The sequence below is a fragment of the Toxotes jaculatrix genome, chromosome 9 (assembly GCF_017976425.1).
Source record: "Toxotes jaculatrix isolate fToxJac2 chromosome 9, fToxJac2.pri, whole genome shotgun sequence".
Taxonomy (NCBI): domain Eukaryota; kingdom Metazoa; phylum Chordata; class Actinopteri; family Toxotidae; genus Toxotes; species Toxotes jaculatrix.
Genome location: NC_054402.1, coordinates 29,028,709 through 29,053,372, shown reverse-complemented (window position 1 = coordinate 29,053,372; position 24,664 = coordinate 29,028,709). Strand labels below are relative to the sequence as shown.

At 41.2% G+C, this 24,664-nt stretch overlaps 1 protein-coding gene across 4 annotated transcripts in view; it reads right to left on the bottom strand.

The window, feature by feature from the left end:
- Window positions 1-24,664, bottom strand: part of fat3a (FAT atypical cadherin 3a) — a 92,213-nt gene that overhangs the window by 14,989 nt on the left and 52,560 nt on the right. For 2 of the 4 annotated variants that reach the window (XM_041046149.1, XM_041046150.1), the window contains exons 9-20: window positions 23,351-23,561; window positions 20,522-23,250; window positions 19,019-20,390; window positions 12,287-12,483; window positions 11,962-12,115; window positions 11,447-11,680; window positions 10,757-11,149; window positions 9,489-9,703; window positions 8,166-8,303; window positions 2,972-3,115; window positions 2,314-2,511; window positions 267-1,068 (exon numbers count right to left, since the gene is read on the bottom strand). In XM_041046149.1, the coding sequence (XP_040902083.1) occupies window positions 267-1,068; window positions 2,314-2,511; window positions 2,972-3,115; window positions 8,166-8,303; window positions 9,489-9,703; window positions 10,757-11,149; window positions 11,447-11,680; window positions 11,962-12,115; window positions 12,287-12,483; window positions 19,019-20,390; window positions 20,522-23,250; window positions 23,351-23,561 (6,787 nt within the window). The remainder of the gene's footprint in view (window positions 1-266; window positions 1,069-2,313; window positions 2,512-2,971; window positions 3,116-8,165; window positions 8,304-9,488; window positions 9,704-10,756; window positions 11,150-11,446; window positions 11,681-11,961; window positions 12,116-12,286; window positions 12,484-19,018; window positions 20,391-20,521; window positions 23,251-23,350; window positions 23,562-24,664) is intronic. The other 2 variants (XM_041046151.1, XM_041046152.1) reach the window with 1 other exon arrangement.

The window sequence follows — 24,664 nt, the reverse complement described above, 5'->3', positions numbered from 1 at the left end:
CTCTAGAAACCACAAGTAAACCTGTATTCTGGGAGCACAGTGTTCTAGTGGGCTAAACTCAGAGATATGTCTGTGAATGTTCTCATTCATCCAGGTCATAGTTCTCTCTTTGAAAATTGAATCGAAGGCAACTGGACATATGTTTGTCTGGGAAAGATAAACTCAGAGAATTAAAAAAAAAGTCTGGAACACACTAAATATATGAATACTGGGTAAGACTTCAGACTTCTAGCACTTAGCCACACATACGAGATTCTGTCACTCACCATTGCATGTGCAGCGTGAGGTCCGGTGGAAGCGTGGTGAGACAAAGCTGACCCGTGGAGTGCTGTATGTAGCCAGATTGTGAGAGTCTAGGATGATGCTTTGTTCACATTGTGCCCCGCGACACTCTAGCCCCGAGCAGTTCTTATCCAGGATAGCTGACACTCTCAGGACCTCCTCCAGCTGCCGCCGCGATGTGCTGAGTTTCTGGGTGAGGTAAGCTGCTTTGTAGTAGCCGCCTCCCGCTGTTTCCACAGTGAGGAGCATATCCAGTTGTTGCGTCCCACCTACTGGCTGCAGACTGAGCAGGTGCAGGGTGTCCTGCTGCTGCGATGCAGCGGCCTGCTGAAGCACCTTCAGCACACTCTTCAAGTGCAACGCCACAAAGTCTTGTGGTGCCACACTCTCAAAGCGCACTGTCACCGCCTCACGCAGCATCTCAGGTGTCGCCTGTTCCACATGTACACTCACGGGCACAGGCACAGCAAAGCGTCCGTCACTAACACTGGCGTTGAGGGAGTACCTGCCTGCATCCAACCCACCCAGGGCGATGATCTTCCCATCACGAGGACTGATCTTAAAGAGACTGCGCTGGGCTGGGGGAGCATGGCCGAAGGTTAGAGCATCGTAAGGGTCAGCGTCAGTTGCGTGCAGCTGGCCAATCACTCCACCAGGAAATTCGTCCTCCATAGTGACGATATGAACCTCCAATGGTAATGCCACTGGCCGGTGAAGGCTCTCCTCGATCACCCTGACAGTCAGCGTAGAGGAGGAAGACAGGCGAGGCTTCCCTGAGTCTGTCACCTGGGAGGAGGAAACAGAACAGGGAGAGGAAAGGAGATCAAAAGAAAAGACAGATGACTTGTTAATTTCTCTGTTTGGTGACATTTCTCTTCTCTTTTTTATTACAGGATCTGGTTCATCATCTGGTTTCCTGAGATCTTTACTTAAAACTTAAATCTATATAGCTCTAATTACATGTTATAACACTATTAAAATTTGTTGTTATGTAACACCTTCTTCAACCATTTAAACTTTTGTGTGAACAAAATAAGTAAAGGGTAGTTTTGTCATGTTTCTGAAATTCCAGCTCCTTTCATCAAATCTCCTTCAATCCTGCTTTTATCTACAACTCTTCAGCTGATGCTTCAGCTGCTTCGGTGTTTCCTGCTTTAATGACACTTTACACTGCTTTCAGTGCACTGATAGCTGAACTTCATTCAGCACTTAGACTTTAAATCTTTTCAGCTCTAACATTTTTACAGCCATTACAGCACAACTTCTTTCAGTAAATGTTTCAATTTGTGTCAGTGCTTTAACTTCAGACTTTTGCTGAACAGCAGCCATTGAAGCCACAGGTGATTCTTATGGGATAAAGCTAAATGCTAAAACATATTATAACAGTAGTCACAAGTCAGGAAACTGACTCAGCAAGTTACACAGCAAGTAGGGTTTGCTGACACTAGCTAACATTAGCCACTCTGACCTACTGCTTGTACCAGACCAATTAGAGCTGTAGCTGCAAAACCCCTCAAGGTTTTGAGTTGAGCAATGGTGCACTGTTTTTGCTGATGAATTAAACTTTTTATTAGTGAGAAGATGATTGTTATTTCCTCTTTTAAAAATTACATTGTGTCTCTTCTCACTTCATGTGCAATCTTGAACTTTTAAAAAAAAAAAAACTTTTTATTCCTCCAATGAAAAAGATATTTCAAAAGCTCCAAACAGCCAGCATATTAAGACACTGAAACTATTTCATGTGGAATGGAGCTCCGCAAGGAAATACTGTCCACAGAGACACAGAAGGACACAAATGACTAATTCTAAAAGATGTTTGTGTACTGACAAAAACAGACCTACCTAGACATGATGTGTATCCATTTGTCCACAGTGAACAAGCTCTTCCTTTTTTTTGGTAATGGCTGTCATTGTGAATTGCTTTTTCACACTTCCTGTTATTTGTGTTTTAGAAGCATTCATTAACTCATAGACACTACAGACTGAGCAGCAGCTCTGTAGGAGTGATGATAACCAGCAGTTTGACTCTACCTGTATCTGAATAACATATTCAGTGGCCAGGTCCCTCCTGAACACTTGGTTGGCCACCAGTGTTCCATCCTTCTCTAGCACAAACTCTCTGCCTTCATTTCCTGATAGGATGCAGAAGTCAAAGGGCGGGCCGTTATGGGAGGAGTCCTGATCAATGACAGACAGCTGCAGGATGCTGGTGCCGATTGGCTTGTTTTCCTGGGGGAGGATATACACCATGAGAGAGATCTGCCTGCTTGGGTTCATTATATGTGTTCACATCCAAATGTTTGTTTCAGCAAGATGAGGATATAAACTACAGCAAGCCAAAATCAACACACCGCTGGGCACCCGACTATTATATTAAGACTGATTAGAAAATATTGTCCATCTGTTCCTCCAATGGGAGTCCAGCTTCTTGCATCATATTTAATTGCCACACTAGTACCTAAAACATGTCCCCACAAATGCCCTAACAATAAAACATTTCTAATCTTCTGCCTAAACTGAACCTTTAGGGTCGAGGACACAACTCAGTGCCTTGTTTCATATATATTTTTTACTAAAAGTTATTACATATTACGTCAAATGAGTCTTTAATGGCAAGTTTAGGCACAATTTCATGTCCCATTCTTGTCTTTCTGCTGTAAGTGAGCATCATGTTAATCATCAGGTTTACCTGTATGACAGTGGTGAGGTTGGCCGGGGAGAAGGTGGGAGGGTTGTCATTGATATCAGAGATGTCTATGTTGACCATCACTGTGGAAGACATAGGTGGGATTCCACTATCCAGAGCTCTGATGGCCAATGAGTAGCTGGGAACCTGGAAGGACAGACACAGTGGAAGATACATAAACCATGAAAAAAAGAAAAAAGACTAAGGCTGTAGAGGCTATCATGTTCATTACAGTCCACATTTCAAAAGATGCATTTTCAAAACAGCAGAGTGATGATTTGTCTCTTCTAAGAGCATTTTCCTTGTGGTGAGAATGTAAACTTTGTCCAGTGGGGGGCAGTAGAAGATAGGTAATGGGATACGAAATTATAAAGCAATTAATCCAGAAGGAGTATGAATGTGTTAATGACATCTTCAATTTATCCTGAGTAAAAATGGGCTGATTGTTTTGTTTGTTTGACTGTGAATCCTGATCCATGGACTTGCCTTAGCAAAGGCCTTATTACTGCCAAGTCTCCCTTTGAAATTCTGTGCAAAATAGAATTTCGTTCAAACTGTGGCTCTGTTCCTTTCACAGGATATTTCATGTTTATTACAGCTTGGGTCTTCTTTGTGCAATTCTGCCCATCATTTCCATCATTTATATTAACACTGTACTGGCCAACATAGCAGCTGAGATCTGGGAAGACTCTAAAAATTGACATCACTAAAAATTCCAATGAGCCAACAAACGAACAGTCATACAAGACAGACAAGAGGTTAAACTGAAGCCGAGCACACGATAAATGTTGCTAACAATCCCTTGTTGTACAGAAAAACTTGTGCACACAACTGCAATAAGTACAGCAGGTCAAAGTTCAAGCAGCTGTGATGTATGTTTATTAAGACCACTTTGTTCACCTTTTATTTTGTCATCGGAATAAGTTTGTCTGACCTGAGTCAGACAAACCTGTGTCTCTGTGAACAGGCCTGGCCTAACTATCACAGCCAAACATGAAAAAACACAACAATTTGAAGGAAAAATATGAAGAAACCTAACACTTTATCTGTAGGGCATACCAGAGACTGATTTCAGGACAAATACCTTCTCAAACACTTAGTGTGCTAAAATTATAAACTACATAACATTAGTCATTTCTTAACTGTGGAATTCATCAGCTCAAAAAAGTCAAGCTGATAACGAATATTAGTATAACAATATTTTTGGCATCATTATTTCAGCTTCCCTCTTTATTGTAAGACATCTTAAAATACCTGCTGTATAATAACTTGACATGAGGCAAGTTTAAGCAGCTGCTGCAGCAACACACATTCGACAGACTGAGTGTCAGTCTGTATGGTGGATAGAGTGGTAAAATGCAGGTAAGGCAGGTAAGCTCACACTTAAGGTGAGACACCAAAGCTTATAAATAAAGTCAGGACAGTGGCTTCTTCTCCAAATGACAACTGCTACATAGCTAGAACACTTTTTGGACTTTACTTGTAGACAGCCATCACATTCACACACTTCTTTCTAATTAAAAGTTGATTAATAGAAATGTTCTGTCCATTGTTATTGTCATTCTATGAGGTGTTCATTAAAAAAAAAAACAGTTTTTTTCTATCTACCATCTACACAATCATATTTAATTATTCATCAACAAAATATTGATAACAATGTTACGTCACAGGTAACAATTCAACTAATATAATTTTAATTTTAAAATGATTTGAATAATAACATTTTCATTTGACAGCTTTCACTAGGCTGGATGTGTAACCTTGGGGTTTACCACTTAGTTGTAATCATGCTCCCTCAGACATGCAGCCAGCTCCTCAGGGCAGACAGCTGTGTAGCAAGTCTGGCATGGAGATTATTTCCTGAGAGCTCCTGATCATCATCATCATCATCAGGGACTTTCACCCAATGTTCTTAACCATCCTTGTGACCTTTTTTGTAGCACTTCTTTTGTGGTTCAGCAGGTAGAAGTATTTGGATGTGGGGACCATCTACTGCAGTGCAGCCGCACAGTGGAATGCCTCACTGCTCCCACCTCCTCTATCTCCTCTGGCTTGGTGAAATTACTAATTTTGCGTACGATGGCCATCATCTCTTCCACTAAACTGTGGCCTGTTCTGCAAACTGTGGCTCTTGGCAGGGAGAAGATGTCTGCTGTCACTCTGTATGAGGTGCTACATGCAAGCCCACAGAGACAGACAGCCACCTCAATGTCATGACTCCATCCATGTGGCTTTTTATGAAGCAACATCTGGACCAGTATGTTGATGGTGTCCCTGGAGAGTCTGAAGGCTAGTTTCAGGTCAGCCTCAGAGGAGAATGCGCAGAGGATCAGCACGTTGTTGTTTATATGTGCATATGTCTGAGGAGAAATCTGAACCTGTGCTCAAAAAAAAGAAATATACATATATATATATATATTTCATAGTTATTCTACTTATCATAAAGAGTTAAATAGTTTTTAACTGTTGACAGTGTTCATGAATATTTATATTTCTGTAATGTAAAATGTATTAAATTTTTGTTCTTTTCTCAGGCTCTCATTCAGGGTTCTCTCCCAGGATTTCACCATAAGGTGTCGGCAGCATCAACAGTATCACATGATTTCTTTTTCTTAACTTTACTTACAATGGAAAACAAAGTGCTACTATACGTAAACTTTATAAGATAACTTAACATCACGGGAGGCAAGTGCTAAGATACCATGATGCCTTTCCATGCTCCTCTTCCTCATCCTGGTTCTTCTCACTTGAACTCAGCTCAGCAGCCATCTCTTCTGTTTCTTGTTAAAGTACACCAATGGTGATGGTTTCATATGCAGGTGTCACGCAGACTCCCCAAACCATCAGGGGAGTCTATTCATCGATTTTAAGGAGGCGAGGGTTAGCTTCCAGCTGTCACTCACTGGCACCCAGCATTGACATGGTTACAGATTTTCACAGTGTATCCACAATGAACGACATGAACTGAATGAACTACATGAGCTGATGAAGAAAACGATTGAAGAAATGGACATGATAACTGCAGTGTAGTGACTTTCAGCTTATTGTTTGTCTGGACCACAACTCTCACAGCATGGTTTGTGGCCTCAGCTGGTTTCAGAGAAGAAGCTGTAAAAACCACTGTCCGCTACCTGCTCATCATCAAAGAGCAGACAGACACTGTTAGAGACCAGCGGAGCATGTATCAGCTAAAGGGCCCAATGTTTTTCTCAGAAGTTGGTAGAGACCAAAAACAGAGCTAAAACAGAGGGAATACTGGACTTAAATTCATCAAGTGGACATAAATACCACTCTAAACGAATTCTCATATGACTGTGGCTGCCAGATGTGGAAATAAAGCAACTGTTTGCTCATCAGCTTAGATATTTCAACCTCAAACCATGTCAGAAATATGTGTTGTGTTCACAGTTTGTTCCCACTGCTTCCAAGAGGCCAAAACAGTGCTAATATAGCTGGAACAGACCGCTCCACATATAAACTTAAAAAGGGTGGAATATGTGATCACCATTTAGCTGACATAACAGGATACATTAAATGTACATTGATTTAACCACATATTAAGCAGCAGTAACAGATGGTAATCAAGTATGATTTTCCTTTGCCTTTCTAGGCTACAGGATAAACTTAAACTAAAACTAAAGAGCTCTGAGTGGCAGATAAAAAGCTTTTTGATTGGTTGATGTGTCTGAGGATGATAGAGACTCACTAGATCAACACTTTCATCATATTGAACATAGACACACACACACACACACACACACACACACTTCTTGTTCCTCTGGCATGCTGCTCATTCTTCCCAAAACCAGCTGTAGGATATTTTTCTTTTCCTCCACATTGCTTTGTAATAAAGAGCTAATGAAGCTCACTGAGGAGAAATATAACAGCAGCAACAAAACAATATTCCGCTGCCTGAGATGTATGAAAAAATAAACCTCAGTAGTAAACAACTATGACCTGCTTAGCAGTGAGAGAGGGACAGAGGAAATAGAAGAGTCTGTATGGAAATGAGTGGAGGAGACATATGTAAACAAACAAATAAACACATATCTAAGTATTGCACATAGATATGCACATAGATGGGTCCATCAGCATTGTGTACACGCACACACACGCGTGCGCGCACACCCACACACACACACTCACACACTGACTGCTCTGTGTGATAACCCCAAACACACTTTCATCAGCCAAAAGCTTTGATCCCCCACACGCCCCTGCACTCTCTTTCTGAGCACGCTCCGACAGCTCATCGACCGCACTCATGAATACTTTATGATAGGAATATGAACATTTCTTGAAGTTTTCAAGCACTGCAGAGGAGAAGGAGAAGAGGAACAAGAAGATGACAAGGAAGAAGGGTGTGAAAACAGCTTAGGAGGAGGGGGGCCAGGTTTTGGGTGGGGGGTTGATGCTTTGTGCAAACAATAGCACAGCTTATTTCATATTCTGGATGTTATGCATATGAAAACTATACCAATAGACAATATTGGAAACATGACGCTGGTTAGAAAAGCTTATTATTTCCATGTCTATTTAGAGTTAGGTTCTGATGGTTCGAGTTCCACGCTGATAAAATATACATACTCACTAAGCTAAAGGCCTAACAGATGACTTCTCGTTATGTGCCCTCTATAAAGCCAGCGTCTATGTGCTGGATCATTTGTTAGAGAGTATGTGTATTCATGCCAGTGAGGATGACTACATTACACAATCAAGTACTCACAAGCGTTTAAGCAAAATGAGTCTTCACTGCTTCAGCCACCAGCTGATTGCATCATGTCAGTTTCAGGAGTTTCAGCCTCGCAGGTAAACTTTTCATAATAAATAATCAAAGCTCAACTTAAATGTTCTCAGTCAGGAACTCCAGTGTTCAAAATATAGCTGCAGTTGCTTTTTTAATTTAATATACATATTTAATTATGTTAAACATTGACATTACATATGTTCTGCTGCTCATCTAATTTTTTGTTTATATCTATTAACCTAGATCAAGGTTAAAGCATTCAAATTCTCATGAAACCTTTCATACAGTACTGATAGAGTGTGACAGTGAGGTAGTGATGCTTTTTAAAACTTATCTATAGTTATTTTTAGACTAAACTGTGTGTGTGTGTGGGGGTGGGTGGGTGGTTTGGTGTGTGTGGTTGGGTGCAAGTGTGTGGTTGGGTGTAAGTGTGTGCGTGTATGTCCTCACTGTCTCCCGGTCCAATTGCTTGTTGACCTTGATGACCCCACTGAGCGGGTCAATGAAGAACTGGTTGTCTCGGTCTCCACTGATGATAGAGTAGAGGATGGCTCCATTCAGTTGACTGTCCACATCCTCTGCTACCAGCTGCAAACACACCAACACAAGTTGGGTAAGTTAATGTCTCAATTGTCATGGAACAGTCACACAAACTTCAACCCTATGTGTCTGCCCTGTTCTAAAAACACGCTTTTTAATTCAGACTGTATAAAATATTTTTTATCTGTGATCTTCCACTAATTTACAACTAAACATATTTCACAGATATTTAAGTACATTTCACTACTTGTTTATGCTGCTTTGTGACACGACACATCTATGTGTTTAAACCCAAGTGCCCATGAACTTAATGTCTTAAAATAACCCATTTATATTTATATGTTATGTCATTTCGTAACATAAAACAATGTTATTGCAGAAAGATACAGAAAGTAAATGCATAGATTAACAAATGTGTAAAAATGTGACTGTTAACAATTGAGCAGGTCTAAACTGGCTCAGATCTGCTGTTCTGTCTGTGAAACTTAAACCAGTAAAGCCTATCAAACCCCGGAAGATTATTTAACTTTGGAAACTCAGTAATTGCCAACATCTAGGTTAAGCTGATGATAGCATCGCACAAAGCCATTATTTCACTCTCAGTGGGGGGCGATCTCAAAGCGCACTGATACACTGTATACCACCATCGACTGAGAAAGCATGTGTATGTACACCAACACATTCCATTTAAAGCCACAAATTTCAAGGCTACTACTGAACAGAGCCCTTTTAGTGAAGACAAATTGTTAGTCTCACCTTTCTGCTCAAAGAAAACACAGTGTAACAAATAAATAGAGAATGTGCTGGATAACAAGGCATAAAGATCCAACATTCTTTAAGTGGAACAAACAATATAACCACCATTTTGCTAGAGCCTTCTTAAGGATTTTTGTTGGCCTGAGATACTAAAGGAAGTTAATGGAGTGTCAAAAATGGAAACATTCATCCTCTGAGGACCAGGATTTTGTTCAGAACGTGTCATGGAAAACTGCACATTAGATATTTCTTCTGTAAAGGTGGAAACATTGGTGGTGTTAAAGAAAAGGCCAGACAATCCCCCGAATCATGATGATCTATCCTCTGGGGATCATGAATATTCAGAGCAAGTTCCAGACAATAGAAAAGTGCTTGTAAAGAGGAAGTTTTATGGATAATGGTGCAACAGAAAGTCAGGGGTTCACCAAAAACATTAAGAAATCATTCTATTTAGGCCATGAACATCTTTGAACTTACCTGGACTACAGACTCTCCAATGGTGGCATCCTCTGAAACCACTGCACTGTAGAGGTCACGGCTAAACATGGGTGCATTGTCGTTGACATCTGTCAGGTTTATGTTCACTGTAGTAATTGCACTCAGTGGTGGCATGCCACCATCACGAGCCTCCACTGTCAGGAAGTAGTCCCTGCAGGTCTCATAGTCCAGAGGCTGGGCAACTAAAATGGCACCTGAGGAAGATGAGGAGAGAGTAATAAATAAACGGTAAGAATAGAATTTAAAGCAAAGAAAATCTTCTGAAGGTCTACTGCCAAAGATAAATCTCATCCATTTCCTGTTTAGGGCTGCTTGAAGGAGTGAAAGGTCTGGTGATCATCTATATTTTTATTACTGTCATGCAATCCCATGAGAAGAGCCAAACTAACAATGACTGTCTCCTGCTTACAAGTATTGTGTGTGTATCAAAGCCTGATATATCTTATTTTGTGTTCTTAGGCTTAAAGACATCACTAGTGTGCTGCAGGTGAATGAACCTTGATGGACGAATGATAACTTTTGTACCTGAAGTACTGGTATTGGTTTAGTGACTGTCATTGCATATTATTTTTTACCTAAATGAAAACCATCATTGAACTGCATGGATATGTACAGTGGTATAGGTATATTAATATATATATTTTATTGGATTGATATTGGCTAAGAGAAAGCCTGTCATAATCCGATCCTTTCTTTACTGTAGTCTACTGTCCAAATCAGCCTACTAATAGAGCAGTGCTCCTTTGCTTTATGAGAACCAGGCTCCACAGTGCAGCATATCACCGCATATCCAAGTAAAACTTGGGCAAATTGGTGAGAGTGACGCTATCTTTGACACAGAGGATGGCAAAACACCCAGATTATCTTAACTCCAGCGCTAACAAATCTTTTATCTATCCTCTCTCTTTCTTGTGAAGCTTGGGCTGGTTAATGTTTCTTTTAGCTTTCAGTTTTTGAATTCAAATCAACTGCCAGTGCTGTAAAAGAAGCTGATACCCTGTAGATCTGAGGGGAATAACATAGTTGATGATAATTATCTGTGGGTTTGTCACTATGAGCAGCACCTTTCACATTCCACAGCCATGTGAATGGAGCTCATTTGTCAGTGAAGTAACACACTTCTTTCCCGACTGGACAGCTTGCACTGTTCGTGTGTGCAACAGGAATGGTGGAAAGGAATGTGTTACAATATACAAGAGCTGTGAATAAAATGATGACTTGTGCAGAAATGTGGTGAGAACCCTCACCGGTCAGTTGGTGGATGTGGAACTTTCCGTGCTCGTTGCCTGATCGGATACTGTACGTGATCTCAGCATTGGTTCCGATATCCTTGCTGGCAGCATAAACCCTTAGAACCTCAGTGCCCACCCCCACATCCTCCGGGACTGTCGCCAACTGGTCACGGCGCTCAAACACAGGTGGGTTGTCATTGATGTCCAGCACAGTGATCGTGACGTTGACCAATGAGGAGAGAGGCAGCGGTAAACCCTGGTCAGAAGCACGGACTGTTATTTGATAAGCCGGCTGGATCTCACGGTCGAGAATGCGTTCCAGGACCACGATGCCTGAGGATTTATCGATAGAGAAGAAACCTCCTGCCGAATCAGCCAAGGAGTACACCACCATACGGCCTGGACCTGCTGCAGAGCCAAAAGAAGAGTGTGAGGTACTCACCAGAGGTTTAAAGGCCTTAGTATGCTCGAAACAAAAAGCTTGCCATATTGTTGAACTCTGTCTCCTAATGATAGCTGCTTCTGACACGTTTTCTGATTTTGTGAAACAGAAAATTTGACAATCACACCCAAACATACAGTGATTGGGATACTGTACCAAGGGTTTCTCATAAATAAAACATAGTGTGGTAGCATTTGAAGCACCTCTTGTGGTAATGGTAACACCACGAACAGTAGCAGTAATACTAGTAGTAGTAATATCACCTTCATCAGGATCTATGGCCTGGATGCGGGTAAGCAGGGCTTTGGTGGCAGTGTCTTCGTAGACGCTGGCAGAGTACTGTGTCAGGGTGAAGAGGGGGGGGTTGTCATTCACATCAGTCACTGTTAGCTGCACCTCAGAACGGCACCACCTCCCACCACCGTCAGTTGCCTGGGTAACAAGGCGGTAGTTGGGTGTGAGCTCATGGTCCAGAATCACAGATGATTTGATGTCACCTGGTCAGATTAGAAACATCATGTCAAACTTTAAGAGATGGAGCAAAAGAGATGACAGTGTGTCACACAAGTTCTAAAGTATCGACATGAATAAAGGTGTGTTTAACTGTGTAAGCCATGAGATAAGCTGGTGATCTGGCCCTGTTTCCCTCAAGCATTTCACTCCATACCGGATTGATTCGACTAACAAACTATGCAAGTTCAGTAAGTTGTGTACTATGTGTTGTACCAAGAGAAATAGAATGCATTAGTGTGTTTTCAAAGCCACTCTACATCCATACCGGTGTCTGGGTCCATGCTGAAGTCCTGAGATCCAGGACCGTGTAAGGAGTACTGGATCCAGGCACTGAGGCCCACATCTGCATCTGTAGCTCCAACCCTCAGCAGCACACTGTTGACTGGAAGGTCCTCTGGAATGGACGAAGTGTACACAGCCTGCAGATATACACACCCACAGCAAAGAGTTGAAGAGACGCAGTCAGTGGAATGAAACGACACAATGAAAAATTGCTGAAACATTGACGATGGGCACATTTACAGTTAATCTAAAGTTTTCAGCCATTTTCTATTGTTTTTGACCATCGCTGTGGTTGCCTTTTTCCTTACCTGGTCACAGTTGGGGCTGTTGTCATTGGTGTCTATCACTGTAATTTCCACTGTTGCCTGGGAAACAAAGAGTCCATCACTGGCAGTGACATTTATGATGTAGAGGTTGCGTTCCTCCCTGTCCAGCAGCCCCTTCACATACATCTTCCATTCTCCTTGAACAAGGCCCAGCGCAAACACACCACGATAGTTCCCACCTAGACGACACAAGAACAGACATCCAGATCAATAAAGAAGATTTAAGATATGTCAGCCCACATGCAGTTTGTAGGTGATTTCCCCACAAATTGCTCATCACTATACTGAACTGCACTGATATCCACATAACTTCAGATTGACACACATTCAAACAGGAAGTAGAACATCATGTAACGTTACATGTACAGCACTTTGAATTTATAAAAGACAACAGTTTCAATGTCACACTGACTGAAAACTCTTAAATCAGACCAATAGGCTCCTCCTCACATTACAAGCCACAGAGTCTCAACAAAATAAGGCTTTAAGCAAAAGTATTTTACACAAGCAAAACTGTAAGCTACAGTAAAGTGTTATGTCAGAGATCAGACAACAAGTATTCCATTTATTTGCAGAGGTGGGACAAGGTCAGTGTTATCCATCCATCCATTTTCTTCCGCTTATCTGGAGTCAGGTCACAATGGCAGCAGGGTAAGCAAGGTAGTCCAGATGTCCCTCTTGTCAGCTCCGTCAGCCTCCGATGGAAGGTCCTGATCAAATGTCTACACCACTTTAACAGGCTGCTTCTGACTCAAAAGAGCTCTACTCCCAGCTCCCCTGGATGTCTGAACTCGTTACCCTGTCTATAAGAGGGAGTCTAGCCACCCTGCAGAGGAAACTCATTTTACCTGCTTGTATTTGTGATCTCAATCTTTCGATCACTGTCCTCCAGCTCATGACCACAGGTGAGAGTAGGGACATCGATCGACTGTTAAATCAAAAGCTTCATCTTCCAGCTTAGCTCTCTTGTCGCTACAATGGGCCACTACAACACCCACATTACTGCTTAACTTGCCTGTCGTTCTAATGCTCAGATAGATAGATAGATAGATAGATAATTAGATAGATATTGTAAAGTCCACATCATGTCACCCCAGTCCAAAGACTTGTTGTATTGTGTGTTCTTCTGTTCTGACAACTAGGCCAACTACGGTAAATGGCTTCACAGAGAATATTAATGCACTTAAATTTACTATAAAGACAATTTCTTGACCCACTGCACCAATGGAAGTAACTGATTAAAAAAAAAAAGTATTATTACAACAATTATAATAAGCTGTTTTATTTGTTTTATTTAAGCAGTGTGGAGAATTTAATGTTGCAGTAGTGGATAAAGGTTGGACCATCATACTGGGGATTTATCAGGGCGCTGCACAGCTGCTGACCCATTTAACTGGACTGTCAAGTGAAAGAAGCATAGTTCTCCACCCATCCATTTCCAGGCAGCCCTCTCACAGAATGATGGGGGAAAGGAGAAACCGCCTACAGTGTATACAGGGCCTGACAATATACCACAAGAAAGTGGATAAAAGGACTTCTCAGAAAATACATCACATTTACAAAAGGACACAAACTGACAGTCCTATGCCAGACTAGTCTGAAAATCAAACCTTTGTGTATAAAATAATATCAGTTCACAACAGAAAGAAATCATTAGTCACAAAGGCAATAAAATTATCTTAGGAAGCTGAACAGTAGTAAAACTGTCTTCATTCTTCTGTCTACAGTCAGACCATGGGTTACACATACACTTGCACATACAGAATATGTGTGTGTTAAAATATGTATAGTTAAGATATATCTTAATCAATCATATATAATTATTTAATGAACAGGCATTAGCACATTAAAATAACTAATGGTTTCTGTCTTCTGTGTCTGTTCCATAAGATAAGATTTGATCTGTTTCAAATAAATAAAGCTGATATACACAAAACTTTACCCTCTGAATGGCACAATTGGCAACTTCATTTGTCTTTGTGTTGACAGGTTAATTGGTTTTGTTGGTGGGTTATACATGTCACATTTACCCATTCATATAGTGCTTTAACTAACACAAACACATTCACACACTGATGGGACACTTCAACATGCGGACTGGAGGAGCTAAAGATCGAACCACCATTAGTGGACAACACTCTACCTCCTGAGCCACAGCTTCCCTACATGAAGCCTCTGAGGGATGTAATATGTACATGGTTGAAAAGCTTAATGCAATTGCAGGTCTTTAACCACTTTGTGTAACTATGGTTACATTGGTCACATACACAAGTTCAACTGGGTAATAGGGTTATATTTATACTTCTGATCCCCATACTGTGGTGGTGGGCAGTTAACGTCATTGTACTGTGGTGTAGTTGTATGAAGGTTGTAGAAAACCTGACACAATTTTAAAGTAATCAATTACCTCACTGGTCAGTCAGGCTCCTGTTTGGATTCCAAAATCTGTATAAGCGCTACAGTATTCACTCATGTATACCAGGTCGAGACCTATGTGGAGAATTTTTTGAGTACTGGGTGTTGTGTATGTTACACCAGTATCATTAAGATCTCCATTATTTCTGCACAGAGGAGTGAGCAAGACTTCTCACAGCAGGCCTGAGCGAAGACACACAGCAGCATCCTCAGCAGAGGTCTACTACAGTAGAGCAGCCCCTAATTAAAAGCATCAGCCTGAAGTGCGGATGGAGACATAAAAAACTGAAAAAGGTGTGGTGTCTGGTGTCATTTTCTCAGTGTTAGTTTTTGATTGACCATCTTGTTAAAATGAATAACAAAAGGGGAAAAAGCCAATACAGCAGCATCACTACAGGACACTCTCCAGGAGTGCAACCAGGGTCACATGGCTGATAGGCATAACAGAGCTAACACTAGTGATAGTAAGCCTGGTTAGCAAGCATAATGAAAAGTAGCCATCTCCTGCCTCCGTTGGTCATGTGACCCTTGCCTTGCAATTTGTTGTAGTCCCTCAAATGAGGCTTGCTTCCTTTGGCCAGGGATATGTTTGATTTGGGAAAATGGGAATGGGTCTAAATGACTCTATGGCCTCAGAGTTTCTTTATAAAATGCAACGTGGAGATTATTTGCAAGAGCAAAAATTTGATCAAAGCAGAAACAGTCTTGCAAAGTTTACCAGTCTCAGTACAAAATGATCTAAATCAGAGTTCCAGGTGCCTGTCTCATGAAGGAAGTTCAGTTTAGACAGGCTGAGTCATGAAAGAAGTTGAGCTTCAACAGATCAAACGCAACATATTTAATATGAGATGAGATGATGCTGCTGCTGCTGATCGCTGCAGGGGAACTGCAGCAGGAGAAGGTAACAGAACTTCAGGGATAAGACCCAGAATCTGAAAACCACTTTAAAATGTGATCATATAAACAACACACATTTGTACAATAACATTAAAAGCAAAACATTATTTATAAAGTTTAAATTTCTCTGAAAATTAGGCTTCAATATAAATTTGCCACTTAAACACAAGTACTCCAGTGTGTTGTGTTTACAACTTCTCCTTGTAACAGTTAAAACTCATCCACTGATCAAATAGTGCCAAACAGTCAATGTCCATGTCTAATTGCCTACACCTGTTTTTATTTAGGAGTATCATTCTTAGTGAAGTTCTGCGAATAATTTCCAATAATTTCATCACAATAAAAGCTTTGCATGAGTTCACCAAATATTAACAAAACTAATCTCCACTGAGATTCAGGCAGAAGCTACAAAAATGTTGAGAGCTGAATAGAGGAGAAAGACTTTTAAAAACAGACCCTTCTCCGTGGTCTCCAGCACAGACACACAAGTTTGACTGCTGAAGACACAGCCGAAGGGATCAAGCACAAATATTTATAATAGTCTGAATATATATTTATATATATATATATGTAAATAGTTATATAGTTATCTTTTTTTGCACTACCCACATTCAGACTGACCCATTGCACCATTAGTAACTAAAAAAAAAAAAGTTGTTGTTCCGTTGGTTGTGTGTTGTTGTTGTACTGCATGAGAGCAAAAAAAACGGAGTCAAATTCCTTGTTTGTATGTACAAACTAGAACCAATAAAGGCACTACACCAAGGTACACAACGATGTACTATGCATATTGTAGATAACGTGATAATATTTGTATTAATGTTGAATGGTTTCTGTGTCTTTAAATTTATAGAAAGAATGTATGACTCAGAATCATTCATAAAAAAAATATGATGTGATATTTATTGTGACGTGATTTAAGCTGATTAGACAGGATAGGTTAGAGAAAGACCTGTTAGCAGAGCCAGATAGAACCATGCTCCATGTGTAAATAAATGGAATCAAACTATATCTACATATTTAAACTGCTCTCAGGCTGCTGTGGAACTGTTATTGAACACAGTGATGCAGGCAGATGTCTGTATACCCACAGGGACTGGACGTTCTGGCTGTCTAATGACTCTTCACACTGATGGAGGAGCATGCACATTTATCACATAGAAGGAGTCACTTTGTGCATTTTATCTGTTTGCACTGACAAATTAGTGCACAAAAAAACAAGTGCAGTGTTTGAGAGTGTGTTTGCTAAAGGACTTGAGAACTTCTGTCCTGTTAGCAGCTTATCTACCAATTTCAGTGACAGACATTCTGTGGCATGAGAGAATGGTGATGGTTCTGACTCAGTCCAGTGAGTCAACATTAAATGGGCTACTGGGATAAGTCTGCAGTAATTAATGATGGATAAGAATGGCTTTTCCAGTAATAATATCAAATGAAAACGGATATTTTCAAGACGAGGCAGGAAAACAGAATTCAGAACTAAGAAATATGAAATCCAAGATCCCAGCAGGGGTGAAAGAGACCTCAAATGCACTTCTACGCTTTATGGAATTAGTATTTATCTAATCACCTGCAATATGGCAAGGTATTTTATAATAATAATAAATGATTTTGCTCTTTTATGTACTTTGGTATACAGCTGATCAAACATTCAAGTCAACCATGGCCATGAAATTCCACATGCAGAGAAACTCAAACAAATCATAGACAAGTCTTCAGGAGATTCAGAATGTTAGTGCCTGGATAGGTATCACCAAAAACACAAAAAAGACACTGCAGAGTCCACAATAAACCCAGACAACATATAATGCTGAGAAAAGTAAGCAGCTGAATCTTCCAGGTCATATCAGTATCTCTGAAATTGAAAAAGCAAGAAGTTATGTTTTTCTGTGTTCTGTCCTGATTTGCCACTGCACCTTTACATGAAGTAGTGTCATCCCTTTGAAGCGAGAAAGGTCACATTTGTCAGTGTGTTTGACAGCTCATTTGTTTTATGCATATATATATACTTCTGTTATCTATATCCTTTAGTCCTTCTCTTCCTGCACTGTGGCAACAGCTCCCTCCTCCTCCTCTTTTTTCTCTTTAGCTGTCAAGTATAAGGTCACATTATACTCAGATGTCTGCCATTCACTCCAGCTGTCTGGCTGATACTCATTACAGTATCATTAGAGGAAGGATTTACTTCCTATTAAAAGTCCTTCATTAGCTCTGCATCTCCCGTCGGCATGGCAGTCCTCTGTCTTGGTCTCCTGGGGAGTTCTAACTTCATTATTACCTTCTGGCATATCAATGAGCAGACAGCAAATCAGGAAAGTCAGTCCTTTGATCACTGTCATTGTTATTAATGCAGCTTCAGCATTCGCTTTCCTTACATTCCTCTTTTTGTTCCTTTGTTTCCCTGCTTTGCCTTTGACAGACAAAGTATATAATTTTTTTGTGCCTTAAGCCTTTGTCATGTCACAGAAAACTCTGCACAACAACTCAAATAGTTTATCTCCTGCTCTTTTGGAAAAGGCTATGCCTCTGACCTCCCACTGACTTCCTTGGATAAAACATGCAGTAGCTTTTTAGACCAGTATAAATACAACTCTGTGAATTTTAACATCTATTCTATTCAAGTAAAAGATCAAATTCAACATATTCACAGCAGCTTCCATCAGATGTGCTGCAGTCTTTAAATTGCCTACTCTTAATCTAGTTACTACTTCTTTTGTCCATTAGAGAACTGTAACTGAATAAATGTAATGGGCTGTTGAATGCTATTCTACCATGAAATTATCACATTTCAACGTCTGTTTCTCAGTCAGACTTGGAATGCTGCCTTTCACTTAGTGTACATTTACACTAGTTTACATTTAGTGTACTTTTTTTCACCATGTTTATTCATGGCTGTAGTAGTGGTTAAGAGATGCAAAGCAGTAACACGTCTGATGACTCCTGTATCTTGATTAAATTACTGGACCAAGTCAGAGAGACACACAATGGACCACAATACACAGGGCAGGACTTTGAGATTTTTGTCTGGACAATTTATATTGAACACCAAACACCAAATTCAGTGCTAATGCAGTGTTTGCATCCTGTAGAGAAAGACCTACAATAAGCATTCATCTGATTAACTGTGACCATGGTCTTTCCACAACATCAACCAAGTGATTTTGTTGCTCACCCCAACGATACCTTAACCATTGATTACTTGTCTTAACAACAATGTTTCCATAACCTTATTTATACCACAGGTGCCATGAAAGCAAGAACTTTAAAAACACTGGCACTGGATGTAAAAATAAGCTTTTGTCATTGGACAAATTCCAGGATTTTATAGAACTGTCCTATGTCAACGTTCTTTTCTGGCAATACAGTAGCAATGAAGGGACAGACGCTTAAAGTGGTACTCACCAGTGATGTGATAGCTGACTTGTCGGTTAACAGCAGAACTGTCATCATCTCTGGTGTTGAGCACAGCTACCACTTCGCCTGGTGGGTCACTCTCCTTAACTGAACCAAAGTAGTGCTGCTCCAAGAACCTGGGTGGGTTGTCATTGATGTCTGCCACTGCCACTGTCACAGTGGTGGTACTGGAAAGAGACAGAGTCTCCCCCAGGTCTGAGGCCACAACTGTGAAAGCGTAGGATGGATTGGTTTCATGGTCCAGGTCCTTGCGTGTGGAGACCCAGCCTGTGTTGCTGTCAATGCTAAAGGTGCCAACCAGTGCGTCTGAGTCCCCTTCTGACTGGATTAATGACCCAAGACTGTATGTTACCTGGCCATTGGCCCCTGAGTCTGGGTCTAGTGCTTGGACTTGAATAACTCTGGTTCCAACTGACATTCCTTCCATAACTGTGGCCTCATAGGAGTTGGTCTCAAAAGCTGGTTTGTTGTCATTTAGATCCAACACTTTGACTTCAACATCAACCGAAGTCACAGAATCCAGCTTAGCCTGTTGCACAGTGGTAGTGACTTTGAAGTGGTATGCTTTGATTACTTCATGGTCTAAGGGCTTATCAAGCTTGATCACACCTGTATCCTTTTCCACCACAAAAACTCCATCTTGGTTGTTTTCTCCGGTCTCTCCACTGACCAGGGAAAAAGTAGCAGAGAGAAAGGCATGTCCAGGAGGAATGTTGAGGCGCACCGTCCCTATGGCTGAACCTATGGGGGTATCCTCTGGCATGCTAAATAAATACTGATGTTGGCTGAAGGAAGGAATGAAGGCATCTGGAGAAAGAACGTGGATGTAAACAGACACTAGAGTGTGCCGTACTGGATTTCCTCCATCCACAGCTTTTACAAAAAAAGATAATACTGAGTTCCTTAAGTGGCTGAAGCTGCCTTTAGTCACCATCCAACCATTATCGGGGTCTATCTCCAAAATGTCTACCACAGGGACATGTGCCTCACTGTAAAGGGAATATGTCACTTTGGCATTAGTGCCATCATCAGGATCATAAGCCTGAATCTGTGTCACCAAAAAGCCTTTAGCCACATCAGATTTGACTGAAGCTCTGTACTCTGTGGCATGGAAGCGGGGTACATTATCATTTTCATCCAACAGAGAAACTTGTACTGTACAGTAAGAGTCACGCCCACCTGAGTCCTGGGCTGCCACTGTCAGAATGATGTTCTTATTGGCTGGGTCCTCACGATCAAGCTTTTCAACAGTGGTGATCTGACCATTTGCATCAATGCTGAACTGGTCCTTTCCCACATCATTAACAAAAGAATAAGTGATGTGTCCAAATAGTCCAGGGTCCACATCTATTGCCCTCACCTGGAGTTAAAAAAAATGTGTTAGTCAATAGAGACATGAGCATTTTATGATTACAGTACCATACTATCAGTGTTTCATCTGAGAAGTTATAAGAAGGAAAAACAAATTAAACAAATTTCAGCAACACTTACCTGTATCACTTTGGTTCCCACAGCAGCATTCTCTCTTAACTCTGCCTCATACACATTTTGCCCAAACACTGGACTATACAGGTTGGCTCCCAACACCTTAACATGAACCTGTGCAGTGCTGGTGAACACCCCATCAGACACTGAAACATTGAGGTTGTAGGCAGGCTCCATTCTTTGCTTCCGGTGGCCAGACAATGTGATGATTCCTGTGTTTTTGTCCATCAAAAAGTTCATTCTTTCATTTCCTGACAAAATGCTGTACTCCAACTTGTCAAAATCCGAGCTGTCGGCATCTGAGGCCTGGACACAGGTTACAAAGTGACCTCTAGGTGCTAACTCATTCACATATGCTTCATAGAGCAGCTGGTTGAAAACTGGAGGATTGTCATTCATGTCATTCACCATGACTATGACTGAAACTTCACTACTCAGTGGTGGGAAGCCATTATCAGTGGCCCGGACAATGAAGTCATACTTCTGGACTAGTTCATGGTCTAGCATACGGGCTGTCAGGATTAATCCACTGCTACTATCAATGTGAAAGTAGTCTGTGCTGTTATGTGTATCTGAAAAGATCTGGTAGCGAACAACATTGTTCTTCTCTGAGTCTTTGTCAGTGGCAATAACTTGAAGTGCTGGAGTTCCAATCATGGCTGTTTCAGACAAAACTACCCTATAGGACATTTTCTGGAAGATAGGTGGGTTATCATTTACATCCTGGACCTCCACATCAACATCAACCTCAGCACGGGCACCAGTCAGGTAGTCTGTGGCTCTGATGGTCAGGTGGTAAGATGATGCTGCTTCATAGTCCAAAGAGTGGATGACACTTATGACTCCAGTATCAAAACCAATGTCAAACTGAAGAGATGGATCTCCATCAACAACAGTGTAGATGATGTTTTGACCTTCAGGACTAGTGGCATTGATGCCGAGGATAGGGGTGTGCACAGCCACATCTTCATTCACAGAAACAGAATAAAATGATTTGTCAAACACAGGCATGGCTTTGTTGACTACAGTGATGGGGAACTCTATGGTAGTTGAGAGAGGTGGATAACCACCATCTCTGGCATATATCACCATCTGGTATTCCACATTGGACAGGTCAGACTCAAAAGCCCTCTTGAGGCTGAGACCACCTGTCTGCCAGTTGATCTCAAAGTGACCATGGTCATCCTTGAGATAGTAAGATACCTCTCCATTAATCCCTTTGTCACCATCTATTGCCATGACCCTGAAAATGGGTGATCCTGGCACAGCTTCTACTTGAACAGCTGCATAATAAGGAAGTCCAACAAACACAGGGGCATTATCATTTATGTCCTCAACTTGAACTCTAACCATAACTCTGGCCACATGCAGACGGTCATGCTCCCTTCTTGCCTCGACAATCAGTTCATAGAACTCTTGCTCTTCACGATCGAAGGGTATGCCTGTGGTTTGGATCACACCAGAAGTAGGACGGATTCTGAAGCGTGTACCAGCATTCAACAAGGTGTACTTCAGGGGCTCATTGAGACGGTTTCCGACAGCATTGACCACAGCCACTTTGGTGATATTTGATACATTCTCTTGAATATATGAAGAGTAAAGGCTTTGGGTGAAGCTGAGACCAGAATCCAGAGCTTCTCGGACAAGAATGGTCACCAAAGCCATGCTGGAGAATTTCCCATCTGAAACTTTGACACTGAAGCGGAAACGTTCTTTGGAGAAGTTGTTGTTTTTTACTATGATGACTCCACTGGAAGGCTTAATGGCAAAATGCTCTAGTACTCCATCAGTCAGAGAGTAGGTGAGTTCTGTAGGAACATCTTTGTCAGGGTCTATGGCTGAAACCTGCAAAGCTTCTACTCCCACATAAGTGGGGAGTAGAAGGATTGTTTCATAGACATTCTGGGTAAAACGAGGTGGGGAATCATTTGTGTCAATCACTTGTATTGTGACCTCAGTTGGACTTTCTGCTGTCAACTGTGGCCTACCATTGTCCCTCACATGAACATGGAAGTGGAAGGTGGCAAATGTCTCATGATCTAGATTAGCTATGGTTCTAATGGAGCCAGTTCCTGAGTCCACCGTGAAGAACATTTTTGCAGTGTCCTCAACAATCTGGTAGACTAGCAGAGCGTTTTGGTTCCGGTCAGCATCGGTGGCCTTGATTACTAGAGGTGAGTCATCTGAGTTCAAGACCACACTGTTGACTGGTGCTGCCTCGCTGATACTGCCATGATAGTGAAGCAGCTGGAACACTGGTGGGTTGTCATTCTCATCCACTACCTGGATTAACAGAGTAGCATTGGAGGCCATGCCAGCCATGTTGGTAGCCTGGACTATCAGGGTGTAAGATGTTGTAGTCTCAAAGTCTAGAGGCTTTTGAGTGGTAATCACTCCACTGTATTGATTTATCTGAAAAACACGGTCGGTGTTACCCTGCTTGATGTCATAATTTAGAGTAGACTGGCTGACTGCGCTGACTGTGGTGACAGAGGTCCCAACCACCGCATTCTCTGTGATCTCAGCTTGGTACTCAGGCTGAGGGAACTTTGGACCAGCATTATCAGACAGGGTGACAGCAATACGCACTATAGTGGTGGTGGACAGGGGAGGGGAGCCATTGTCGGTTACTCTGACAGTGAGAACATAATGGCCTATGCTGGACAAGTCCAAGTCACGTGCAACAGTGATGATACCCAATACTGGCTCAATATGGAATGCATTTCCAGTGTTACCTGTTGGAAAATCAATAAACAAATTTTCAAAATATGGTGGACATTTTAAAAGGCACTTATAAGATACAAAAGCAAATATTTAGCTGTCAGCGGTGCCTACCAGCTTCAATGGAGTAGTGCAGCTCTGCATTCTCCCCTTTGTCTTTGTCCAGGGCAGTGACCTGGACCACAGCTGAACCCACTGCTGCTGACTCATAGACTTGGCCTTCATACAGAGCACTGGTAAAGATCGGTACATGGTCATTTATATCTTCCACCTCTATTAGCACACGAGCCAGATTCTTTCTGTATGGGAACTCTTGGTCCTTCACCTGTGGAGAAACCAAAAAAGACGACAAAAAAGCTATTCTTCATGGACACTGTGAAATCAGTGTAATTTAACTATCAAGCAACTACAAAATCTCCAATCTGATAAGTGACATCATTTTGTAAAATATAACAAACACAAAAATAAAATGCAAAATGCCTCCGACCAGAACGTTCACTTTATCATTTTCCTTTGCCAGTTGTATTTCCTCAAGTCTCATATTTGTAATAAGAATAGTTCAGTAGTGGATGCAAAAATCAGTGCAAAACTGTCCTCTTTCCTGTGATGAGGTGTAGATACTGGTTTGCTGCACTTTGTAATTACCTTAACAGCTGAAGATTGCCTCTGGCTCTCCTGCTGCTCTACACATGAGACACAGGAGTACAACACTTGGAAATGATTTCCTCCTGATAAATTTCTATTCTCAAAGGGCTCTTGTTCTCACCACTCAATGTCAATAACCAATAAGAGTATAACAACCACTGATATCTGACCTGTTTCCTTTGTTATTGAAGTTTTTTGATTTTATGACAGACTTTCACAGTTTAACCATAACATTCCCTGCCTGGGTAACAAAGAGTTTTTCAAGCAAACCTTACTGTGGCAAAGGTACTGTTGGATTGTTTCTTTCTTTTAGGAAATTCAATATACTGAAAACCTGAAACCAATGAAAACTAGGTATTGTGGCAGCTTGTGTATTACGTGATATACTGTCCAGATGAAGGAGCACACCCTACTGGTGATTGATCACATTGATCACTGAGTATCAGGTCTGATCAGGAGTGCTCTGGTGCTTCTGTAGTAAACTAAAGTGTGTAATTGGTGATAAAACAGTACTTTTTCTTGATTTAAACTAGGGTTGAAAGGTTAAGTGTAAACTACATATTTTGTATAATAAAAGTATACTTCACATCAACTACTTTAGTTCAGTAGTTGATGTGAAGCGAATAATTACTGTCAAATTAGCTTGATACAGTAAGGTCTAGATCTTAGCACATGCAAAACATGCAGGTCTACCCGATAAATTTCATAGCTGTACAGTTGTCCATCCCTAGGGATATAAGGGGTAGTGTTTTGGAGAAACTATAAAACAATACTGACAAAGTG